Here is a 23,085-nt window from a genome sequence, read left to right on the forward strand (position 1 = left end):
GCATGGCCATTACCACATACAAGCTGTTGTAGGTTGGTTAGATGGTTTACACTGTGTATGTGTGTGTGTGTGTGCGCACACACACGTGTGTTTAAAGTAGCTGAGCTTGGTCTGTACAGATAATAACCCACTAACCCTAACCCACTTTTTGGAATGTCCTGTGATTTAAGTGAAAACACAATTAGCATGTCATTTTCTGAATGTATAGCTTATATTCCTCTGATTTCGCATACAATAATGCAGCTATGAATATGTTTTAGATTTGCCCTTCTGATAATGCTTTTTATGCTCATAAAAGTAATATTTTTTCCACAGTACTACATACAGTGTGCGATACTGTTGAGCCCAAAAGATCTGAAAGCTGCAGATTTTTTCAACATCTGGTTTGGCTAATGGGATCCTCGGTCACACCGTGTGACAGAGGACAGGGACACCTTCCCAGAGAAAGACAGACAGCAAGAGAGAATCACATATTTCTACCAAGAGCAGGAAACAAACACAAAATAGTGACTTGACACTCTTACTTCTTATCAGTATTTCCTCTCGTCCTCACATTTAGTGGCATTTATACTGTCTCAAATTACATTTTCAGACATATTGTAACTGCAGCATCTACTTCTCAGTGTTTAAATGTACCAAGGGTGTCGCAGGGTTCATTCTTCCAGGAGCAGATGTCGAGTCCTGTGAGGAGAATGGCGTGGTCGTGGTGTCGGCCCTGTCTGCCTCCCAGAGTGGACTGCCAGTGACAGAAGCTGTTCAGTGTGTGGTCTGCATGGTGATTGATCACCAAGCCATCCTGTGAGATAAAGCAGATAAAAGGTGGCAGAAAGAGAGACAATATTGTCTTCATGAAAGGAAGCTGTGAGCACAGAGTGGTATGGATTTAAATGAAACAAAAATGTAAGGCAAATGAATTACATTACCTTTCCACTGATTCAAAACATCAATAAAACCACATAACATCATTGAATAAAAGAAGGCCACGCTTTTATATGTATTGCAGTTTTCTTGGTTTACCATTTCCTTGCTTGGTCTTTTCATTCAATTACCGATATCTTTAGACGTATGGATGTTAAACGAAACATGAAGATGCGAGAGTAGACACTGATCAAATAAGTATTGCTGTTAGAAAGACAAAAGTCTGGGACATTTTTGCCATTTTTGGCATTCCTCCCACTGATTATTGCCTCTTAAGGAAGATTGAATCTATTAACAACACAGGTGGATGGCCTCGGCCTGCTTGACTCTTTTACTCTGACAGTGCCCCACCTGTTTCTCTCTGCTTCTGTCCCTCTCCCTTCTCTCCCACTTTTTCACTTGTACTCAAGCTGTCTTTCCATCTCCTGCACTCTAAGATAATTTCCCTCCTAAATCTGGCAAAGATCCAAGGAAATGTACACCCTATAATTAACCACTGTAAAAGACCTTAGTAGTTGGGACGACCCCAGGAAAATCTCTGTGAGACCTAAGACCTGGACCTTCAGGCATAAAAACAAATTAACAAAAAGTTGTTTTTGTGTATTGCAGTCCCTTCGTGTCTGAAGCTCCATGATGTGTACAGCTAACACTGCAGGACACACACTGTTAGTGGTGCTCTTAAAGTCTCTTTAACTGTATGTATACCAAACCCTTTATAAGAGTAATTTTCAAACCCTTCAACTCCACAACCACATTTTAAAATGCAACCATCAATCACAGTGTTTACTGTTTGAGAGGCTGGAGTTTTGGACATATTAGGGTTTTCACATGACAATGCTTACATGCGCTGAGATGCTCACCTGCTCTTCATCCAGAAGCACAAGTCCCACTATCACTATGTTGATGTTCCCCCCTATCGTACCGTCTTTAAAGAGACTGGAGACCTAGAAGGCACACAAACACAGGCACTGTTATCCAGTAGGGCTGCAACAATTAGTTGACTAATCAATTAGTCAATCGACAGACTACTATTTTGATAATCAATTAATTGTAATTTTTCATGCAAAAATTGCTGTTTTCAGCCTCTCAAACCAGAGATTTCCTGCTTTTTTGTTTTATATCATGTTAAATTGGATCTCTTTGGGTTTTGGACTGACACATTTTGACATTTGTGACACTTTGAGAAACTGGGATGGACATTTTTCACTATTTTCTGACATTGTATAGAACAAATGATTAATCGAGAAAATAATCAGCAGATTAGTCAAAAAGACTGACACAATGAGATTATTATGGATATTTTCATCTATGGGTCAAGCTTATAACACTACATAAAACTTGATATTGATACTGTTATACTTATGATCTTTACGTTCTTGCACCATTTAGACATACATACAATACAATAGAGAGCTCTATGTCATGTGTATGAGACAACACACCTTGACATTCTTGTAGAAATAAGCCCTTTTGATGTATCGGTGAGGTATGACAGCCACAACTGCTGTTTTCAATTCAGCTTCTTGTACTCACATGGATATCTGACCATCAATCATAACACTTGGGCTGGGCTGGGCTTTGAAAGTGGACTCCTGATCTCTTGCTTTTGTTCACTCAGGCCCTGTGGATAGCTCAGGTGCCACTCACTAAGCCTTTTTACCCTCCCCCTGCAGAAACATTAACACTCATTCGTTCCTTATGTTCCTGATGTTTGGTCTTCCTCTGCAGCTACTCATGAGAAGACACATGGCTGTGGTTTGTTACCAAATTCAAGCAGCATTCAGAGGTCAAAGAGGCAATCTTTGACTTACAAACTATGATCTTCTGGAACAGCAGTGTTTGACAGAGCTCCAGATTTGCAAAATTCAACAGATACAGTGAATCACTGTGTTTTCACCAAAACAATCACCAGTTTCCATAGAGCTTCAGGGTTTTGTGTACAGTATGTTTTTTTAAATAGGTAATTAACACTTTTGAAGTCGTTCCACTCCGCTGCAAAGAAAACAAAAATCCTGGAACGGCATATCATATTCAATTTTTGACAAATATCAAATAACCTTTTTAAGACCCATGCAAAATGGCAGATGGGGTAGGGGGTTGGGTGTTTTCTGTGAAACTCCATACTGTATTTAGGTGACTCCTCTGAGGCGGGCTGTGACTGCTCCAACTTGGTTTCTACTACAGGGAACCATGTTTTCAAAATAGACGGATTATCTTTGGATTTGTCAGTCAGTCATTAAGTAGCAAAATGAGCGTGACGGAATTTGCTTGCAGATCAGCTGAGAGGGATGGGTGGACACTGTGAGTGTCGCGGCAATGATCTCACCCAGATATCGGTTTCATGTTTTTAGATGTGCTCTTTCTGATAAGCGAGAATGGAAGACATGGGTGTCACGTCACTATGGATGAAAAGTTATATTTGCTAACATTTGATATTTACACAGCTAGCATTATGGAAATTCATTTTGTTAGGGCATTCCAGAACGTTAGTTGACATTACATTAGCTTATTTGTGTTGCCAGATTTCACAAGAGTTTGTTCCTGAGACAGAAACAGGTCTCAAACAAAGTCTCCTGATTTGTCCGTCTGAAAATTGCCATTTTAGCGTCAGAATGTTCACGAGATATGTGGCTTGCAAATAATGGGTCCAATATTTACTTTGGTGACTATGGGGCGAAAGAATCGGTCATAATCTGTGTTCACATTCACTTCTCCCATTGGAATCAATACACTCAGGCCCTGCTGCTAGTCTCCTAAAGAGGCGTGGTAAACACGTGACACAAATACAAGAAATTACTCCGAGTTGGGGTGTCTCAGTTCTAAACCATCTCTGGCTGTACCTAATACCAGGGGTCCTTTGAGCTAAATGCTAACATCATCATGCTAACATGCTCACAATGACAATGCTAACATGCTATAGTGTTGCAGGTATAATGTTGCGTGTTAGCATGCTAACATTTGCTAATTGGTACTAAACATAAAGTATCACACTTCCAATAAAGTCAATACATTTCTATTGTAGTTTCCCTTTTAGCTCCTATGATGTCTAACACTGCACTTATAATTGGGTTTCCCTCACCATATTAAGCACAGTAAGAACATATGTGGTAATGTTCTCGTGGCCGTGGTTGTCCATCATCTTCCTGTCCACCACCACCAGCGTCTCCACGTTGAGCTTCTGATTGGCCTGGTTCTTCATTAGCACTGCTCTTTTGTTCCTCGGGATGAACTTGTACTCATCTGGAAGGATGAAGGCATCGTCTTCTGGAGGTTTGGGCATGTCTAAATAAAACAGGGCAAAGGATAAAGGGAGTGAGCTAATTGACTGTTTTAAAAGGAAAAACAACTGCAGAACGAACGGAATGAAACTTTATAAAACACACTGTGGCTGCAGAGTTAACATCATTAGGCTCAAACTGTTGTACAGTATAGTGGGTTCTAAGTGATTGATGAAAGAAAAAACAATAGTGCATAATAGCAAGTTAATAGCAGTTATGGCATCCATTACAAATATACAACCCTTCCTTCCCACAGCTGATTAGGCCTATATGTTGTGCAATATTTGAAATGAACCTATAGCCACTAGCCAAATGGCCAACTTTGCCTGTGAGTGTTAACCAGCGAATCTGGCAGGTAGCTGACAACAATTGTGGGTGATTAACTATACTCATATGAACTGATGTCATGGATAAACTCCACTCAGATTTTTTTCTGTTGTTGACTCTGGCAGTCTTATGTTACCATTAAGTAAAGTGTGAAACCACAGTGTGTGGTTGTACATTAGCGTAAAGTCAAATGTTCTCATATGCAACTGTTACATGGAAGCTTTACACTGACATTAGTAAAAGCAAATCCATTTTGCTTTTAGTGTAGACATCGAAAAGATCTCTGAGCAATTTCATATTTTGTAGACAAAACACAATGCTATATAGTGATGGGCAAGGGCCAATTCTAGATTCATTACGAGCAGTAAATGCAATTCAAGTATTAAACTAGCTCTGTTTTAATCCACTTCGCAAGCTTTGTTAATAGAGGTAATTTTAAATTGTGCTTAAAGTGTGTCAGTGTGTCAAGAGAAGCTTTATGAAGCTGTACGATGACGTAAATTGCAATGAATTCACAATACAAGCGTATTGTGAAAACTTATCAGGGCTTTGATAAGTGAACATGTGACTCAAACGAACACATACCTAATCTTCACTTCTATGTTTCCAGGTTATCTAAACCCTGACCTGCTATCTGGCTGCGATAAACTAAAAAGCCTAGAAAGTTTGCTTATATAGGGGGACAGCAGGTGAGCGACCAAAGTGCCTTTTCGACTAAAACATGGCACAGGTGTTCAGTGATGTCATCCCATGGGAACGTAAACATCGGTGTGTTTTCACAGGGGACAGCCAGCTGGGGTTCTGCAGTCTAATGGTGGTGGTACCAGTCCAATCCCTGCCTGCTCTCTTTCATATGGCCCCTGTGACCCCAGCAATGTTAACTGATCTTGTGGTAATTCCTTGAGAGCAAACATTTGTCACACTGTAAAGTGAATACAAACCATTTCCCTTAACCTTTCACAGGTCATGTCACGAATGTCACCAAGAAAATGTCAATATAGATTGAGATAATATTCTTCAGAGGAAACATTATAGCCTCAGGATTTTTTTTTTGTACCAAACTTGCTGATTTGCCATTGTATTCAAAGGCTACAAAATTTCCTCAGTTAAAAATTGAATGATGAGTCGAAAACACATTGAGGTCTAAAAAGGCGGCATGTCTGGATTTATTTTCCACCCTCTTGTTATGTAAAAAGACACATCTTGTTCTCCCTCTTTAACACAACAGGGCTAATGATGTGTTAACGACAGCACATGTTGTTACTTTAAATGCGGTGCTACAAATGATTCACCATGTGTTGTTCTTACCACATTAGTTCTGTAAGTACCTGTGAATTTTGAAGCACTAAGTGAATATACATTGGCATTCATTGCAATAACATTAATTTGGGCTCATATTAATGGTGGTGTCTCTGTGTTCCCCTTACGCCTACCAACCACAACCCTGGGAGGCTGAGTGCTAACAGAGTTAAGTAGAATCTTCAACAAATACAATTATTATCATATGTCAATCTTTTTTCATTTCTCTGTGACCCTGTAAGTGATGTGATGATTTTTTGAAATGTGGCTTAACTTCTTTGAGTTCAAACTACTAATTTAGTCATATGTGAAAAATTGAAGATTATGACAGTGACTAAAATGTGCAATGTGAGACGTGCGTCTAGGTGGGAACATTCTTATTTAGGTGTCAAATGTTAACCATTTTCATTGGAGGGATTGAAAAGAGCAAAAATGACCACATTACATTTTTCAACACGTCACATAATCTAATTTTATGAGTTAAAGTAAAAAAAAAAAAATCCAAAAGCAAATATCCCTTAGGTAGCTGTAAGATTAACCTCATTATAAAACCTTATTGAGTTGTTGTTGAGGCATTTAAAAACACATCTTGTATCATCAGTGCAGAAAAGGTTCATGCAGTGCTTTTCTATGTTTTACTTCTCTCCATGTCCTTAGTGTAGAAAACTAAAGAAATGGGTTTTACTTACACTCTGTCTCCCTATTTACTTAATATATGCATGGGAAGCAGTTGCAAGGATGTTTAATTCATCTCAACATGAAGGGGTGGTATACAGTTTATAATAACACTGCATGCGACATGTGGATTAGAATGAGAAATTGCCCTTACATACATTTCTTCCGTCTCCCGCAGAAGTGCTGCCTCTGCTTCTCCCCATGTCTGTAGTCATTGTCATGGTGATGACTGTTGCGGGAATGGCCACTGTCATGGTGCTCCATCTGGTCACCGTGACTGATGTCACTTTTCTGATCTTCAATCACTGTGTTGTAAGCGGGGTCCGTCTCTGAGTTGATGGATCTCTTGGTGACAAAGTGTCCGGGCGATTTGTGATGACTTGAATCTGGTGATCTCTTCTGAAGTGCCCGAGGGTTGTGACTTTTCTGCCCCGTCCGGGAGTCTCTCTCACTCTTGTAGAGGATGTGTGGCTGGTGACTGGAGGGTGCTGTGAAGTTCTCTCTCTGAGCAAGGCTGCGGGACACGGGTCTCAGGAAGTAATCCACATCCTGTGTTCTGATCAAACCTGACTAGAGGCAAAACAGAAAGTCCTATTAGCTTTACAGTGCTGGTTCTAGCTATTTAGCCTGGGCAAAAATATGCTCTATTTTGCAAAAAATGTGCAATGTTTGACTTTATTTTGTATACCTACTTGTTCAGCCTTTATTCAAGTAGCTACACTTGTGTCATAACATTTTCAAAAGTGACTTATAGATTATATATTGTTGGTGTCAAACACCTCAACAAGCTGACCCATTCTCCTACACTCCAAAAATAGCCCATAGGGCTGCTGCTGCATATTACTAATGGACAAAGCAATACCCCTCACCAGCTATTCATTTGGCTTTCTAATCTGTCTCTGTCAGCAATTAGTTAGGATTCAACTCTTGGGTCACTGCGAACCTGACCCCCCCTAAACCTCTGCAAGGCTCAATTTCTGGCCGTGTTACTCATGTTCAACATCTGTTTTGCTGTACCGGGTCAGACATTATCTCAGCAAAATCTAAACAAGAATCGGTCAGATAGAGAAGAGTTTTAAACAAAAGTGCTGGTGTGAGGATGAAGGGAGGTGGCATCTCTCTTGTTCACATGTATTAGAAATCTAACAAATAAAAATTAGCCCCCAAAGTACTATCTGAATATAATAGGTAATAACCAAATCCTACTTAGATGTTATGGATATATCTTTTAAACTGCTGAGGGCCCCACTTTAAGTATGCTTCCCATTTTAGGATATACGTTTTGGGAAAGCCCATTATAAAGCTCTAAAAGTTCAGTACAGGTTTTCTACAGTTGACATTATTCTCTCTCTCTCTCTCTCAGTCTGTCAGTCTGTCTGTCTCTCTTTGGAAAAGAGACAGAGACATTTCCAGTTTTCATATTCCATTTTCAATAAACTTCTATCAACGCAGCCGATTCAGACATTTGGAGATTACTTTCTCTTGCTCGCCGCCTCTCTCTTTGTCTCTCTCAGTCTCTCCAAACACGCACCACATCTGTGTTGACAGTCAACTGGCATGGAGTGTTTGGACTGTAACTGTTCTTGGCAGAAAAAGTAGTTTCCCTAATATACGTTTAATTGACTGACGTTTTTTTTCACTACGAGTGGAGTGTGAGGTCCTTGGCTGACAGAAACAGGCTGACACAGTGGCAGTCGTGAGGCTGTGGCTGGCTCAGGGTAAGCGTGAATGCATATGTGCGTGTGTGACAGTCTCAACACAATACAAGGGGGGATGTGTGTATGTGGGACAAAAAAGGGTTAGCGTGGAAGGTGGGAGAACAGTGATTACACACAACTGAATGTCTGCCTGTGTGAATGTGTACAAATTTGTGCGTACCTGTGTGTGCATTCAAGTGGGAGTGTCTCTTAGTCTATCTTGCAGAAGCAGAACTCTATTGGTGATGTGTTTGATGTTGCTGTAATGATCTCCACAACTGATTTTCCCCATTTCATCATCACTTACAACCCTCCGCCTTTGCCTCCGCCAGCCTTTCAACCACAAATCAGGAAACCAGTGGAACAGAGTCCTTGGAAAATGCTGTGACTGTATTAAGCACTGAAGTTGAAAATGATGAACTCTGAATACAAGCCAACGCAGATGTGTAAGCTGTGACCGCAATGGCTGTACAGTTTATAGCTTTCATCACATAGTGTGGCAAAAGAAAGTTATGCATTTATCTTATAAATATTATATTATTGGCTCTATTACAAGAGCCAAATTGGCTTAGTCTCTCAACTGTTATACACATAGTAATGGTCAAACTTTGCATTATCTATCAGCAAAAAGAGAACAAAGCCATTTAAATAGTAGGCATGCATCTGTATGACTCTGAAGTGCAAGGATTTCATAGCAGATTATTGTCAAATGTAGGATACCATGTAGGGGAACGCTTGCTCAAGCCCCACTGTTAACTTTTATTCCCTTACCACAAGCCATTGGAGAGCAGTTGTTTACAGGTGTTTCTGCATCAGATAATGATCATTTCCAAGCATACAGAAACTGGTATTTGACAGAGAAACAGCGACGCAGAAATATATTTGGAGACATATTTACAGCCGGAAACACACTGTCTGACCCAGTACTTATTGAGATGATTACAATTATTAAGGTCCCTTAAAAAAACAAAAACAATGGTAGCTTCATAATGAAGTGCTCAAGTCTCAGACAGTGGGCATGTTTTTACTACATCAGCAAGTCACCAGCACTGTTGGTCCTATTCTATGTAAAAACAAACAAAAGCACAGCTGTGGTTTTTCCTCATGATAATGTTGCAACCAATTCTATGAAACATTTGATATAACTGACATACACTCCAGTTTTCTTTGGGGAATAAGAAAGAAGAGGGTGTGAGATCAATTATTGAGCGAATGAGAGGACAGAGAGTCTGGCGTGCCAACGGTCAAGAAATAGTCCTTGCCGGGAACCAGAGCCATGATCGTCGGTTACAATCGTATGTGACAACCTGTGCATGATTCTGTCATCTGCATGGCACCCGCCCCAGCACTGTGTAATCACAGGCGACTGTCATAATTTGGTTCCAAGTCACGGTAAGGCCTCTGACATGAACTGCGCTGCTGTCAACCTTGGAAATTTCACATGCTAAGTACTTAGTTTGGGTGGGTGCTTTGGTGTGGGGGGGCGATGTTGAGAATTGTCGCATTAGTGTGGAGCTAATGCAGCTCTCCGGGAATAATAGGTGCCATGTGATAGTTAAGAAAAAGGTTTGGTATTTTGATCCTAACAGTAGAGAGTTAAAGCTTTTGGAGAAGGGGAATAAAATGTCAATAAACACCTCACTGTGCATGTGGAACCCTGACTTCCTGACAGGCAGACCCCAAGTGAGGCGGACACACATCTTCCACCCCCATCCTTAACACCGGAGAACCCCAGCGTTGTGGGTCTGTGTAGCCACTTTTAACTCCAACAGCTGTGCTGGGCCTGATCACAGACAGCAATGAAAAGGCCTACCTTAAAAAGTACAGGACCTGACCAGCTGGTGTCAGGACAACAACCTACACACCTACACATGAATGTCAGCAAGGCTGCAGACATGATGATGACTTTGGGAAGAGAAAGGAAAGGAACTATGTCCCCCTTAATATCAACGGGTCCTCAGTGGAGAGGTTTGTAGATTGGTGTCCACATCACCGAGGGTCTGATCTGGGTGCTGCATACTAACTCAGTGTTGAAAAAAAGGCAAGGCAGAGTCTGTTTCACTTCAGACGCCTGAGGAAATTCCGGGTATCCCCTCAAATACTGAGAAATTTTACTCCTGCATCATCAAGAGCATCCTAGCGGGGAACATCACTGCCTGGTACGGAAACAGCACCGAACAGGACCACAAGGCTCTGCAAAGGATAATGCCTTTTCTCCCTGTTGAGGTCGGAAAGAAAGAACTGGATAAACCAGGCCAGCACTGAGAGTCTCAGGAGGAGTTCCTACTCTCAGGCCACTAGGATCCTAAATGAGGACACTGACTAAGACTGCCCCCCCCCCCACATTGTGCTTTATGATGAATCAATTGTCAACACATTCACAAAAAGTGACGCTTGGTCAGGTGCCTTTGGCGTTTGTTACTGACGCAAAAAGTCTTCTTTAACGTCTCAAATAGACGCAGTGGGGCTTCACTTTTGGCGTCATTTTACAACGCGCTTGACCGGGACTCTTCGCGTCACTTTTTGACACTGTGGGTCGGGAGCGATTTGGCGTCATTTAAAAAAAAAGTACATCAGGTGGGCTTACAAAATGTACGTTTCGGTGACACGCGGGACAAGAATGGGACACAAACCCGGTCTCCTGCTGTCTGACCCATCCACCACCCCAACCTAACACAGATTTTTGGTCCTTCGTACTACTCTGTACCATTGTCGCTCTTAATACTATGTAATCTTACACCGCTGCGGTCGAGCTACTGCTGTGCCCGGTGCGTCCCATACAGACGCTAAAGGGTGATTTTTGCGTCGCTATCTGACGCTGAGAGCCAGTGACCAAGCGTCAGTATTTCACAAACTGGGAATGAGAAGGGGTTGGAATTGTACCCGTGCTATTTCATGTGACAAATAAAATTGATTGATTGGTTGATTGATTAATATTTCTCTACATACTGTATATGTAGATGTGGTCCTGATGGTATCATCGGCCTGCGACCTTCAGCACTCACTGGATCGGTTCGCAGCCGAGTGTGAAGCGGTTGGGATGAGGATCAGCACCTCTAAATCGGAGGCCATGGTTCTCAGCAGGAAACCGATGGAGTGACTACTCCAGGTAGGGAATGAGTCCTTACCCCAAGTGAAGGAGTTCAAGTACCTTGGGGTTTTGTTCGCGAGTGAGGGGACAATGGAGCGGGAGATTGGTCGGAGAATCGGCGCAGCGGGTGCGGTATTACATTCAATTTATCGCACCGTTGTGACGAAAAGAGAGCTAAGCCAGAAGGCAAAGCTCTCGATCTACCGGTCAGTTTTCGTTCCTACCCTCACCTATGGTCATGAAGGCTGGATCATGACCGAAAGAACGAGATCCAGGGTACAAGCGGCCAAAATGGGTTTCCTCAGGAGGGTGGCTGGCGTCTCCCTTAGAGACAGGGTGAGAAGCTCAGTCATCCGTGAGGAGCTCGGAGAGCCGCCGGCTCTTCGCGTCGAAAGGAGCCAGTTGAGGTGGTTCGGGCATCTGGTAAGGATGCCCCCTGGGCGCCTCCCTAGGGAGGTGTTCCAGGCACGTCCAGCTGGGAGGAGGCCTCGGGGAAGACCCAGGACTAGGTGGAGGGATTATATCTCCAACCTGGCCCGGGAACGCCTCGGGATCCCCCAGTCGGAGCTGGTTAATGTTGCTCGGGAAAGGGAAGTTTGGGGTCCCCTGCTGGAGCTGCTCCCCCCGCGACCCGACACCGGATAAGCGGACGAAGATGGATGGATACATACTGTATATAAGGATGTAGGCTACTGTATGAAATGAAATCCTTGTAGAACATTTTTTCCACTCTCCCTGCAGTATGACCACTGTCTATTTCTGAACAACTTGAAATCTGTTTCTATAAACCCTTATCCTCTCAAATCATGGCTCCTTAGTAAATTTGTTGTCAAATGAAGGTTTTCATGCTCAGGGATAAGCTACTGGTATGGCTTGTGTTTTATGGGGCCATCATAACAAGATGCACGAGTCTCCACACATCCTCCTGTTTTCTCTCATCTACGTCTGCAGTCGACTGGCTGGAATGTTTCCCCTCAATGCTCCTTATTGTTTAATGAATTACGTCTTTATGCTTTTTGTCCTGTGCTTAAGATATTCAATCCAGTTTTTTATGTTGTATTAATAACTTGTGTTGGTACGTTCTGTGTTCTTCTAAATAATATAAATGGATTTAAAAAAAAGGATTTTACTCTTGCAGAAAAATGTCTATTCCTGTAGGGATCCTTTCCATAATGTTGTAAGACACTTGTAATACCAATTTGAGCCTGTCAGTGGGGAAAACAGCACTTTGTGTGAAGCGCATGTGCCCTATATGATTACATTGCAGCTTGGTTCGCAGCTGCCAGTTCTTGGTCAATACTGGACCAGTTTCAAAGATTTTGGTTAACATCAGTCACTTAGACACCAATGCATAGGACAATAGGGTCCAGGTTGAAAAAAAACAGAAATTACCCTTTAAGCTTGGTGTCACACAAAACAAAATGCATCTGCAACTTCCTCAGAGTATGTGTGTATGCAAGTCACTATGTTAAGAGATTAGGTCAACTACTGCCTTTCCTAAATAGCCAAAGTCATCAGATTACACACTGTGCTGCTACGAGGTGCAAATAGCAGTCATAAAATGCTGAAACACTACTTGGGAGGGCGCAAACAGCTGGACTCTTTGGAGTCAGACGCATCCAGACAAGCAGCGACAGGAAAGGGGGGGTAGGAAAACGGAACTGAGGGGGAAAGCATTCAGTGCATTACAAGGTGCACCTGATTGTGTGTAGTATGTGGTTCTCTCCTTTATTCTGTCTACCTCTCTGTAAGTTGCTCTCCTTTGTGGTGACCAAATGAATCCAAAAATCTACTGAGAAACTTACTTAGAGTTCATTATTAATGAAGTTGTTGGTCAAAGCTAGCTTTCTATTTCAGTCCAAGCATATGAGAAGTACAGTATGGCTGTGAGCTTAGATAGTTTTATTACAGTAACAGAGAAAAACACAAGTGGATAAGTTGGCATCGCAAATCTATTTTTCAAAAGCACATTTCTTTTGACAGACCAAAGTGCAGCAACCATTCTTTACTGTGTCTGGTGCATACAAACTGGTTCCAAGATGGCTGCATTTTTAGAAGTTGAAGGCAGGGATTCAAACTTTGGCTCAATGTTGACAAGGCTTATTGAAAAATTGGGATTTATACTGCAACATTGCACTAGACACCATTTACTAATGAATTAGCTATTTCACTTCAAGCTGTACCTTAGTCATCTTTTGGCTAACTGTCCAGAAAACATCACACCAACTGGATTTCTATCAATTTGAAAACCAAAAATGTTCCAAACTGCCTTCACCCCAGTCTCTGAGACATATGCACATTGCTCAGTACAGTAATCTACTTCATATAACAACATGAGTGATGTTAGCAAATGGTAAAACTAGTAACAATCCTTTGATTGATATTCCTGTATGTTTTGAAAATTGATTAAAGCAACCTGCCAAGACCACACTGCCTGATTTTCAAAGCATTATCACATCAATAAACAATCCCTTATATATTCTTGGAAATCCCAGAGGTGGGATGAGTGCACAACATTATATTACTACGACTACTACCAGGCCTGAGGCAAGAAACACACCCATCCTTTTACAAGAGGAAAACACATGACCTCCAAGTGATTTGTAGTGGGAGGACGTTTAGCATTTCCCTTTGGTACAAAAGAAAAGTGTCCATTGCGAAGTCTGAGTAAAATTAGATTAGACAAACAGATACTGATGTAGCCCACGTAAAGTTCAGGGATAATGGAATACATTTAGAGGCAAAATAGACCGAAATAAAGTTTGAGGTATTAAAGCAAGCAGGTAACGTATATAACACGACAGACTAGTCCAATTTACAAGACTAAGAATCTACAGCCACGTTAGCAGCTCTGTGAGGCTGTACTTAAGCACAGTGGGGTTTTGAGCTAAATGTTAACGTCAGCATGCTAACATGCTCACAATGATGATCCTAACATGCGTTAGTTAAGGTGTAATGTGTAATGTTTACCATGCTCACATCTTAGTCTAGCATTTTAGCATGCTAACATTTGCTAAATATCACTAAAAACAACAGATGAGGCTGATGGGGAAGTCTGCAAGTATTTAGTAGTACCAAAATATTGGACAAATTAAAAATTTGACCTGATTATTGTACTACATGAGAAGTGAAGGGATCATTAAAGTCAGCAGACTATATCTCCTGGGGGCTATGTCTGTACAAAGTATTGTGCCAAGCCATCCAATAGATGTTGAGATATTTCAGTCTGGACCAAAGTGGTGGACCGACAGACCAACATGGCCATTCCTAGAGCCATGCTGCTATGACTGAAAATCACACAAGATATCACATATGAGGAAAATAATGATTCATGGTGTCAGAGTGAAACAATGCCTGCAATGGCACTCTCCTCACCCCTCAACGCCCTCACCCCCATAAAAGCCAGACTAAAGAGGATTACGCTGCAGCATAAAGTCAACATAGAAAAGGACATGCTTTATGATCTCCCCTTCCACATGTGTGTCACTGTGCAGAGTTTTAAACCATTTGGCAGGTGAACAGAGTAAGTGGGATTGCTTCTTTTATTCCACCAATCCCTTGCTTGTAAGTATGAGATTTTAATGGTTGAACTCCCTACTGTCATCAAAGCGGGGATAACCACCATATGGGCTGCCAGAGAAGGGGAGTTGAAAAGGCCACTTATACATAAGCTTTACAATGTAACACTCCTTACAAGGTGGTTTTCAGAACTTCAAATTGCCAGGGAGGGAACACTGACCCTTATAACCTTCATCTCTACAGTTCATTTCTCTCTTATCCTTCCGCCCATCTTTCTTTCTTTATCTATCTCTGCCTTTTTTGGCAAGCTCGGGAAAACACTAACATACAGACGGAGTGTATGAGTCAAACACACACAAAAAAACATTATCTATATATATTATTACCATTATCTCTAAGCACTGTCATGGGGGGCTGGAGCTTATCTCAGCTGACAATAACAAAATATATACAATTGAAAAGCATTTTTTAGTATTAACAAGATGATTTCCAACATTGCCAATGCAGAGAATGTATGTTTACAATATCTCACAGAGTAGCCTACTAGCTATTCTGACTAATAAAAAAAATAAAAAAAGAATCACTGATCATCAATAAATAGTGAAAGGATCAATTTCAGTCTTTGTTTGAAGAGACTTAATACAACACAATCACACATGTGTCTGTAAGTTAAGCTAACACACGTAACATCGGACATATCATTAGCTTAGTGTCTGTTATATATATATATTAACAAAAAGAACAGGACCAAGATGTTGTTGATGGATTTTGACACTAAAGTAATACATGTATACTGGGATTTGTACTGAAAGGAGTTGTCTGTTTAGATTCGGCGATATGCGATTTCCAGGTGAAGTTCAAATCTTCAAATACAATTGCTTTATCAAGTAAAATCTCTGAAATAATGTTGGAGCAAATACGGGTGATGGAATGATCTCATGCTGCAGTTGGAGGCCAGGTCCTCTCACTGATACAACTATTGATCTGAGTTCCTAGTGTCAATATTTACCTCCCTCCTGCCAAATAGGAACTTGACCAAAGTGCAAAGTCTCCCATAAGCTCTCACGTGACCTAGTGAACTCTGTTACCAAGTTTTCTCCGATTGTAGGCTTACAATCTGGGACATCTGGAGCACATAAAACATAGTATATGTATATGAGTGCATGCCACACACATGCACAACAGTCAGATAATCAAGGGCAATCTTTTTAAATGCATAGCCAGGTTGGTACTGCAGACGTTGAGTTCAAGTTTTACACTACATCAAAGATAGAAATGTATATATTACCAATATGCTATTCTAATCTATATGAATCATGATTTTATTTGAATATAGGAATGGATGTAAGAACTCATATTATATTTAGTATCCAGGTCCTGTTGTAAAAATGTATATTGGTAAAATTATGCTGTTAAGCTCATGATGAGAGTCAATTTGGGGCTTTTGAAAAATTGTTCTGTCTTTGGCATTCTCCAGGAGACTAAATAGCTTTATCTGCTATGTAGCTTTGCAGTTTCCTAATTCACATAAGAAAAAGTTGAATTCTCATTGAAGCACTGACCCAGTCCATCCTAGCCAGCCTCATTCGTGAGAACCACATTTACAGTCTGTGCAACCCCGGACCTTTTGGCTGAATCTTTTATTGGGATCTGGTCTGAAATGCAGACACACACACACACACACACACACACACACACACACGGAAGAAGAAGCATCCCTGGAGACATGCCATTCTCTTAGTGGGCGATTCTCAGACATAGCAGTGGACCGCTACAATGAAAATATATGCAGAAAATAAGCAAAGACGGGCCAGGAATTTAATATATTTAAAACACCGAAAAGCAATGCTGAAGCGAAATGTGGTCATACTAGTTTTACAGTAAAAACATTTGTTTGGTTTACTCTAAAACTGTGAAGACTGCAACTTTGAATGACAACACTGCATCTTATTTTCTGCAGTAACAAGGTCCTCCAGATGGAATTAGCTCAAGACAAGTTTTTCAATCCATAAACTGCAAGATTGCACTCACATTTACGTAACTGCAAATAAGTAACATTACAGGAGTTTATGTTCCTGTTGCCCAGTTCCCGCACTCTGTCCCCAGTGATTGTTTAGTTATAAATGAATACATGTGTATGTGAGTTCAAGACTGAAAGGATTAGTGTGTATTCCTTAAGTCCTTTATTCTCTAGTTCAGACTGCTAAGAGGGCTATAACACTTGAGTCTTACTGGGGTAGAACTGCTTCACGTAGGCTTACTTAATGTCATTCTGATAGTAATGTTTCCTTTATATATTCATACAGAAGATGAGGACCACCAAGGCAAGAATTGAAATTCAGCCAGTCTTCTCCACAGAAAACAAACAAGTGTACTAGCATTTGTATTACATTCAGCAATATCAGTCAACATATTATATTTTTAGACTTTTATCTGAGACAAGTTGGATGTATAACATTAGAAATAGTAGAAACTGAAAAATAATAATATTAAACACCACCAAAACAAATACAGAGTTTGTCTTTGGTTCACACTTCAATCCAATATAAAATGACCAATAACTTCTGTTATGAACCGATCATCTCAACACCAATAAATCTGCACAATTTTGGATTTGGATATCAGTTTATTAGTCGTGTAGCTTTTAGTATGCTGTATATCATGTTAATATGAACATAAATAACAAGTAAGCTTGCTACCACCCTTTCTTATAAGACAATTGCTGCCAGGTGTGTTTGAGAACCTTATTAAATCCATGCAAAAGATGCCACTTAGAGTTAAAACATATTAAATAAAATGTACGTCTGTGAACTGTACGTCATGTGTTGGCCATTAAATCTGACTAAACAGTATACTGTGTGCTAAATAAGAAGATTAACTACCACCAAACATTGTTTTGGCATGTTTGGCATGTACTGGATGTGTTTAGGGGTTTTGTCCTGGCTAATTAACCAACATGATGTGGTGTTCACAGGGTTTACTTTTCCATTCATTAGTTATTCATTAGCTGATTTGGGCAAAAGTGCAATATACACGGAATCGGCTTGGACTAATGATGCGCGGCAGACTGGAGGAAGAAACTCCTGTGCATGACTTGCATGCAACTTAGCCAGTGGGTTTTAAGTCAATTTAAGTCAAGTAGAACAAAATTTTTTGACCAGACTAGACCAACAATGCACTGACTCAAGTAGCATACTGAAAGGACTGCTTGATGACTTTGTCAAAGAAAAGGAAAGTGCCTTTTTTGTTTTGTTTTTCGAGACCTACTGGATGGCTGAAATCAGATTTCTTTCATACTTTGTTCCCCTCTCACTCTTTCCAGTATCTCAGTGTCTGATTGGCATCTGGTGTCTAATATTAACTTTAACCCAAAATTACAAAACATGTTATGTATTGCTTTCAGTAATTTCCTTCTGCCTATGGTCTCCACGCTAATTCAGTATGACAGGAACACTAATGCATGTTTATATTAACAGTTGTCCCAGGAAGAGCTACATTTCTTAAATTTGGCTCGAGGGATCAGTATTTCTTCTAGGTCAGTTAGTGCAATTATAGTACTCACTTGGTAGATCAATCCAAATGCTGCCAAAAAAAATAAAAATAAAAAAAAAACTTTCAAATGGACTGACTCTGGAGTCCTTTTGACACACCAACACAGATCAGACTCATCTACTTCCCCCCGTTCTCATCCAAACCCTCCCGCAACCCGACTCTGTGCATGTTCAGACTTACCACCCCTGTGCATGTGGACAGTGCCACCGAGGAGTTGACCCTTGACCTTAGCGACCCCTGGTAAAAGCAAAGGTTGTCCTGCTCGTAGGCCCTCAGGCTCTTGGTGCCGTTCTTTCCCAAGACCTGGATGGCGAAGCCAGGTGCAATCAGGCTTTCAGAGGCCTCCCTCAGCTCCATGTGGAAGTCCTGCCCCAAGCCACTCAGCCGGAAGTGAACCGTTTCGCTGCTGCTGTCGCTGTTTGATAAGCCTGCATCTGGGGCCAGGGATCTGCGTCGCCTTCTGCGCTGGTGGTGGGCAACTTCGTGAGAGATGTAAACGCCTTGGTGGTTGACCTCGTAGGGAGATACAATCTCATATTCTGGATGAGAGATAAAGGAAGAAAGAAAATAAGATTATTGGGTGTTTTCACCAAGTAAATTTAAATGCAATGAGAACATATATATATATATATATATATATATATATATATATATAAGAAAGCAGCCAGTTTAAAGGCAAAATCTACTCTTTTGACAATTAAATTAATAGAGATGTCATGGGATCAAAACAGCGGGAGAGACTGCTGAGAGAAAGCTATGATGTCATGAACTATATTTTGTGAATGCAACTTGGCAAACATTAAGCACATTGTCCTTGTGGTCACTCCTTAATAATTTGATCTATCAACATCATTTGCTGTGATATAGTGAATGCTGTGTCAGCTGCTACCTTGCTTGCATTATGGACTGAATAAAAAGGACAACATTTTCCTTTTGTAAAGTTTCCTTGACCTGCCTTGTATACTTTTGCCGGCAGGGTCATGAAGTTGTTACAAGAAAAGGAAGGGTTTTAGACAATTCCAACACAGCCCTAATAGCGGAGAGTGAATCATGTTTGACCTAGTGTTTTACTAGAGTTTTTACTACAGCTCAGGCTGAAAAACTGCAGGTCATAAAGGGAGATGGTGGCAGGTCACAGGCCTGGCCTTTTAGACCAGTTAAATATCTAATGGTGCTGTGGCCACTAACAGACAACAAACTAACAGGCTTTCCTCCAAAGGTCAAATGAAAGGAGTAGCTGACTCATTCAGCTGAACCAAAATGAGTTTTCCAGAGGAAATCATGACAGTTGATGCTGCTCCTGTCCATCCTCTGAGGCAGAACGAAGAATGGGCTGTCCTACTAAAGCAGGGAATCCTGTATAAGCAATGAAGCATTTCATTGTCTTTATAGCTTTGGATACATTGCAGGGTTTGGGAGATCATGCCTGTTGCATGCACACACAAAAAATTATAAAATGCAACAAAAAGTATTGAAGTGTGAATTATTGTATGCTTAACTGATGCTGGGAAAACGTTTACAGGGTGTTTTACAGTAACTTTTGCTACTGTGGTAGGATCTTAATGGTAATAGAGTATCTGGTGCTGTAAGCCATTACACACACCTTGACACATTATGCTCTTGAAACACTTTGGGTCTATGAGTAACCACAAAGCAAACAAATAGTGTCATTGTTGATTTTGTCACAGTGTTGTAATGGCCACTGCAAATGTGTCCACTCTTGTCAGCCTAAAGTGCACAGAAATAACAGCAAGAGCCAGTCTTAGTTACTGTACAGTATGGCCTGCTTTAGCAAGCCTGAATAATAATTAAATATAGCACAGAGACAGAGAGACAGACAGTCAGACATGTTTTGGCAGTGGGAGAAACATGCAGGGTGGCAGACAGTGTGTCATCACTGGCAGTGTCAATGCCTGAGGTTTGAACTTGGCTATTTGGTGCATCTTGAGCGGACTTAAAGCCCCTACCCACAACATGACATATGCTTATTAGTGGATGCATTTATTTAAAGCACCTTGCATTACTATGACTGCATACAAGCTTGGGTGGTCACAGTGGGAAGCAAACCTCCAACCCCTTGAAGTGTTACAACCAAGATCAACCCAAAGAGTAACATAACTGCAAAGAGCAAACACATACTTCAAGTCTCAAGCATTTTCTGTGCAGACACCAAAGCACTTAGGCAAAACCAGAAAATGGTCTTCTCTATCTTTGGCGTTTTGTCCACCGACCCCCAACACACACTCACACATTTACAGCTAGTCAACGTGTTTGTTCCGGCCTAACTCAAAAACCAGCTGCAGTGACCCATGTCTGACAGTATACAAACACAGACTCTACGGAGAACAGAGTGCACACACACACACACACACACACACACACACACACACACACACACACACACACACACACACACACACACACACACACACACACACACACACACACACACAGACACACATCTTGTCTGATGGACTGAGACAAGATCCTGCGGTGGTTAGTTTGTTGGTTTAGTGGCTCCTGAGTGCCATTAGTACTGATAGGGGGTCTAACCAATGGGTGCCTTGGCTTCAACTTAACAAAAGATTGAACATGTGAACTCTTTCCCCACCCGCTCTAACATAGCTGAATGAATGTAACACTGTGCTATACTTGCTAAAGTGCTGGCTGTGAGATGATCTGAAACATAAGTAAGGGCTTCCCCTCACTTCTGTTTCAGATCATCTCCGCATGTGCCCGGTGAAAGGAGTTTTTGATGTTTGTTTATGTGTCTGCTTTTCATGGTAACTAAAAAAAACAAAAAAAAACTAAAAAACAACAACAACAAAGGATCTGAAGGAGATCACACAGCCAAAGCAGTTGCTGACTCAGCGCAGCACATGAGGTTAGACCCACAAAACACAGAACAGATGATGCACTCACTGCTTGCACTAATTACTGAATTGACTAAGCAGCTATAGCGGGCCTTCACTGAAGGTTTTGGAGACTCCACAGTGTTTTATAAAAATCAGTGTACTAATAAGGGAGGCATTTTCAATGTGCTATTCTGATTGTCACATTGCCTATTGGTACTTTCCTATTAACTGATTATTGCTCAAGTGTTCCACAAATGAATAGTTCCTTTAGAGTAACTTAATAATCAGTTCATTTAAAAGAAATTAGCTATTTACAAAAGTGAAATATTTCTCATTTTGCTGTGAACACCAATTTGAGCTGCAGCGCTGCAGCAGACACTGGTGGCTCTGTGTCAGGGTGCAGGTCGCCCCCCAGCGGTGAAGAGAGGCAACACACAGCGCAGGTGAACGCTGTTTAATGCTGCTGGCCGTTTGAGAGAGGCAGTGGATGACTTTACTTTTAATGTTCATTGTTGTACCGAAAAGCAAAACATGAACTGATCACAATGCACTCTTACACACTCACTAACAAAAATGGCATCACAGTCGCAGAAACACTGATGAAATGTGGTTTTTGTTCCACACTTCCACCTACCTGTATGTTGAGGTAAATTGAGAGAGCTGAGCAGGGCCGATGCTTCAACACTGTCAGCACCATTTGTCAAAAGCACGCTCTGTAAGGAAGGAAATGTACATAAGACTTGGTCGGTGTATGCTGCAAAATATCATGGAAAATAACTCGGCACTCTGTCATTTGAAGCGTTGACAACTTTATGAGCTCTGCATGCATGTACGTACAGGCGCAGCGGAGATAATACAACTGACTTACTTTGCTCAGAGTAAAAAGGCAAACGAGATGGAAAACCTGCAACTGCCGCGTCCAGTTTCTACACTCTGCACAAATCCGTAGGAAAGCCATCGCTGGTGGTCAACCTTTACGCAAAAGCTAAAGCCTAAATCACACGGCCACTTGCCGGCAGTCCAGAGAGCGTCAATAAACCGGTCCAACAGCCGCCGCTGCAGCTCTGCAGAACTTGTGGTGAATGAGGCATCAACGAGTTTCAGATGCAGGCTTCTCCACTTTTCATTTAATTTTCATTATTCATTTCCAAGCGCAGTATTCCAATGCGGCAAATCGCAGTCCTCTCTCCAGGCGAGTCATTTTCTTTTTATTCACTCAGACAGTCCGACCAGTATCCAAAGTCTCTCTCTCCCTCTCTCTTTAACACACACGCTCACTCTGCCGCGCGCTCTCTCTCTCTCTCTCTACCCAGTGACCCCCGCGGACCATTTTGACTCCCAGTGAAATCATGTGATTGTCTTAAATAGGCTGCGTCTCGTCTTGGCAATAGCATTAGCAGACTCCCATGAAAGCCGCACCGAGAATGAATCTGTTTCCCCCCCCCCCACCCATGGGAGCATGCTGAGGGAGCACTGAACGCAAGGTTGCCGAGTACTGTGTGTGTGTTTTGAGGAATGGGGTGTGGGTGGTGTTAAGTACAGCCTGTAGCCAATCACAATTGACACCTGTGCCGAGAGATGGGGTTTGTGTCCAGCTCTCAGGTTGCAGGAGGATGTTTCTGAGAGGAACAGGGTCAGTGTGTGATAAAAAGAACACATACAGAATGTTCTGTTTGCTTGCAGGGCAATGAAGTAGGCCTAATGACATTCCCTCTTTGTAAGGAGAGTCTGCAACAACAAGTGTTTGTCATGTTTGTTTCACATCAGGTAGTTTTAAATTGATGATGCGTTTCAAAAGTAGGCTATAAAGTAGCCTATATATGCATACACATGAATGAAAATATGTATTTGAATTCAGTAGTCTGGGTTTTTGT

At 41.4% G+C, this 23,085-nt stretch overlaps 1 protein-coding gene across 1 annotated transcript in view; it reads right to left on the reverse strand.

Moving 5' to 3' along the window:
- The window catches only part of LOC120562829 (A disintegrin and metalloproteinase with thrombospondin motifs 16), a 56,494-nt gene extending 33,919 nt beyond the window's left edge, over positions 1 to 22,575 (reverse strand). The window contains exons 1-7 of the mRNA XM_039806730.1: positions 22,080 to 22,575; positions 21,846 to 21,924; positions 18,537 to 18,895; positions 6,656 to 7,067; positions 3,998 to 4,200; positions 1,779 to 1,862; positions 637 to 796 (exon numbers count right to left, since the gene is read on the reverse strand). Of these exons, the coding sequence (XP_039662664.1) occupies positions 637 to 796; positions 1,779 to 1,862; positions 3,998 to 4,200; positions 6,656 to 7,067; positions 18,537 to 18,895; positions 21,846 to 21,924; positions 22,080 to 22,169 (1,387 nt within the window). The 5' untranslated portion in view covers positions 22,170 to 22,575. The remainder of the gene's footprint in view (positions 1 to 636; positions 797 to 1,778; positions 1,863 to 3,997; positions 4,201 to 6,655; positions 7,068 to 18,536; positions 18,896 to 21,845; positions 21,925 to 22,079) is intronic.
- Positions 22,576 to 23,085: the final 510 nt, after the last annotated feature.

Source organism: Perca fluviatilis, chromosome 7, assembly GCF_010015445.1.
Source record: "Perca fluviatilis chromosome 7, GENO_Pfluv_1.0, whole genome shotgun sequence".
NCBI lineage: Eukaryota > Metazoa > Chordata > Actinopteri > Perciformes > Percidae > Perca > Perca fluviatilis.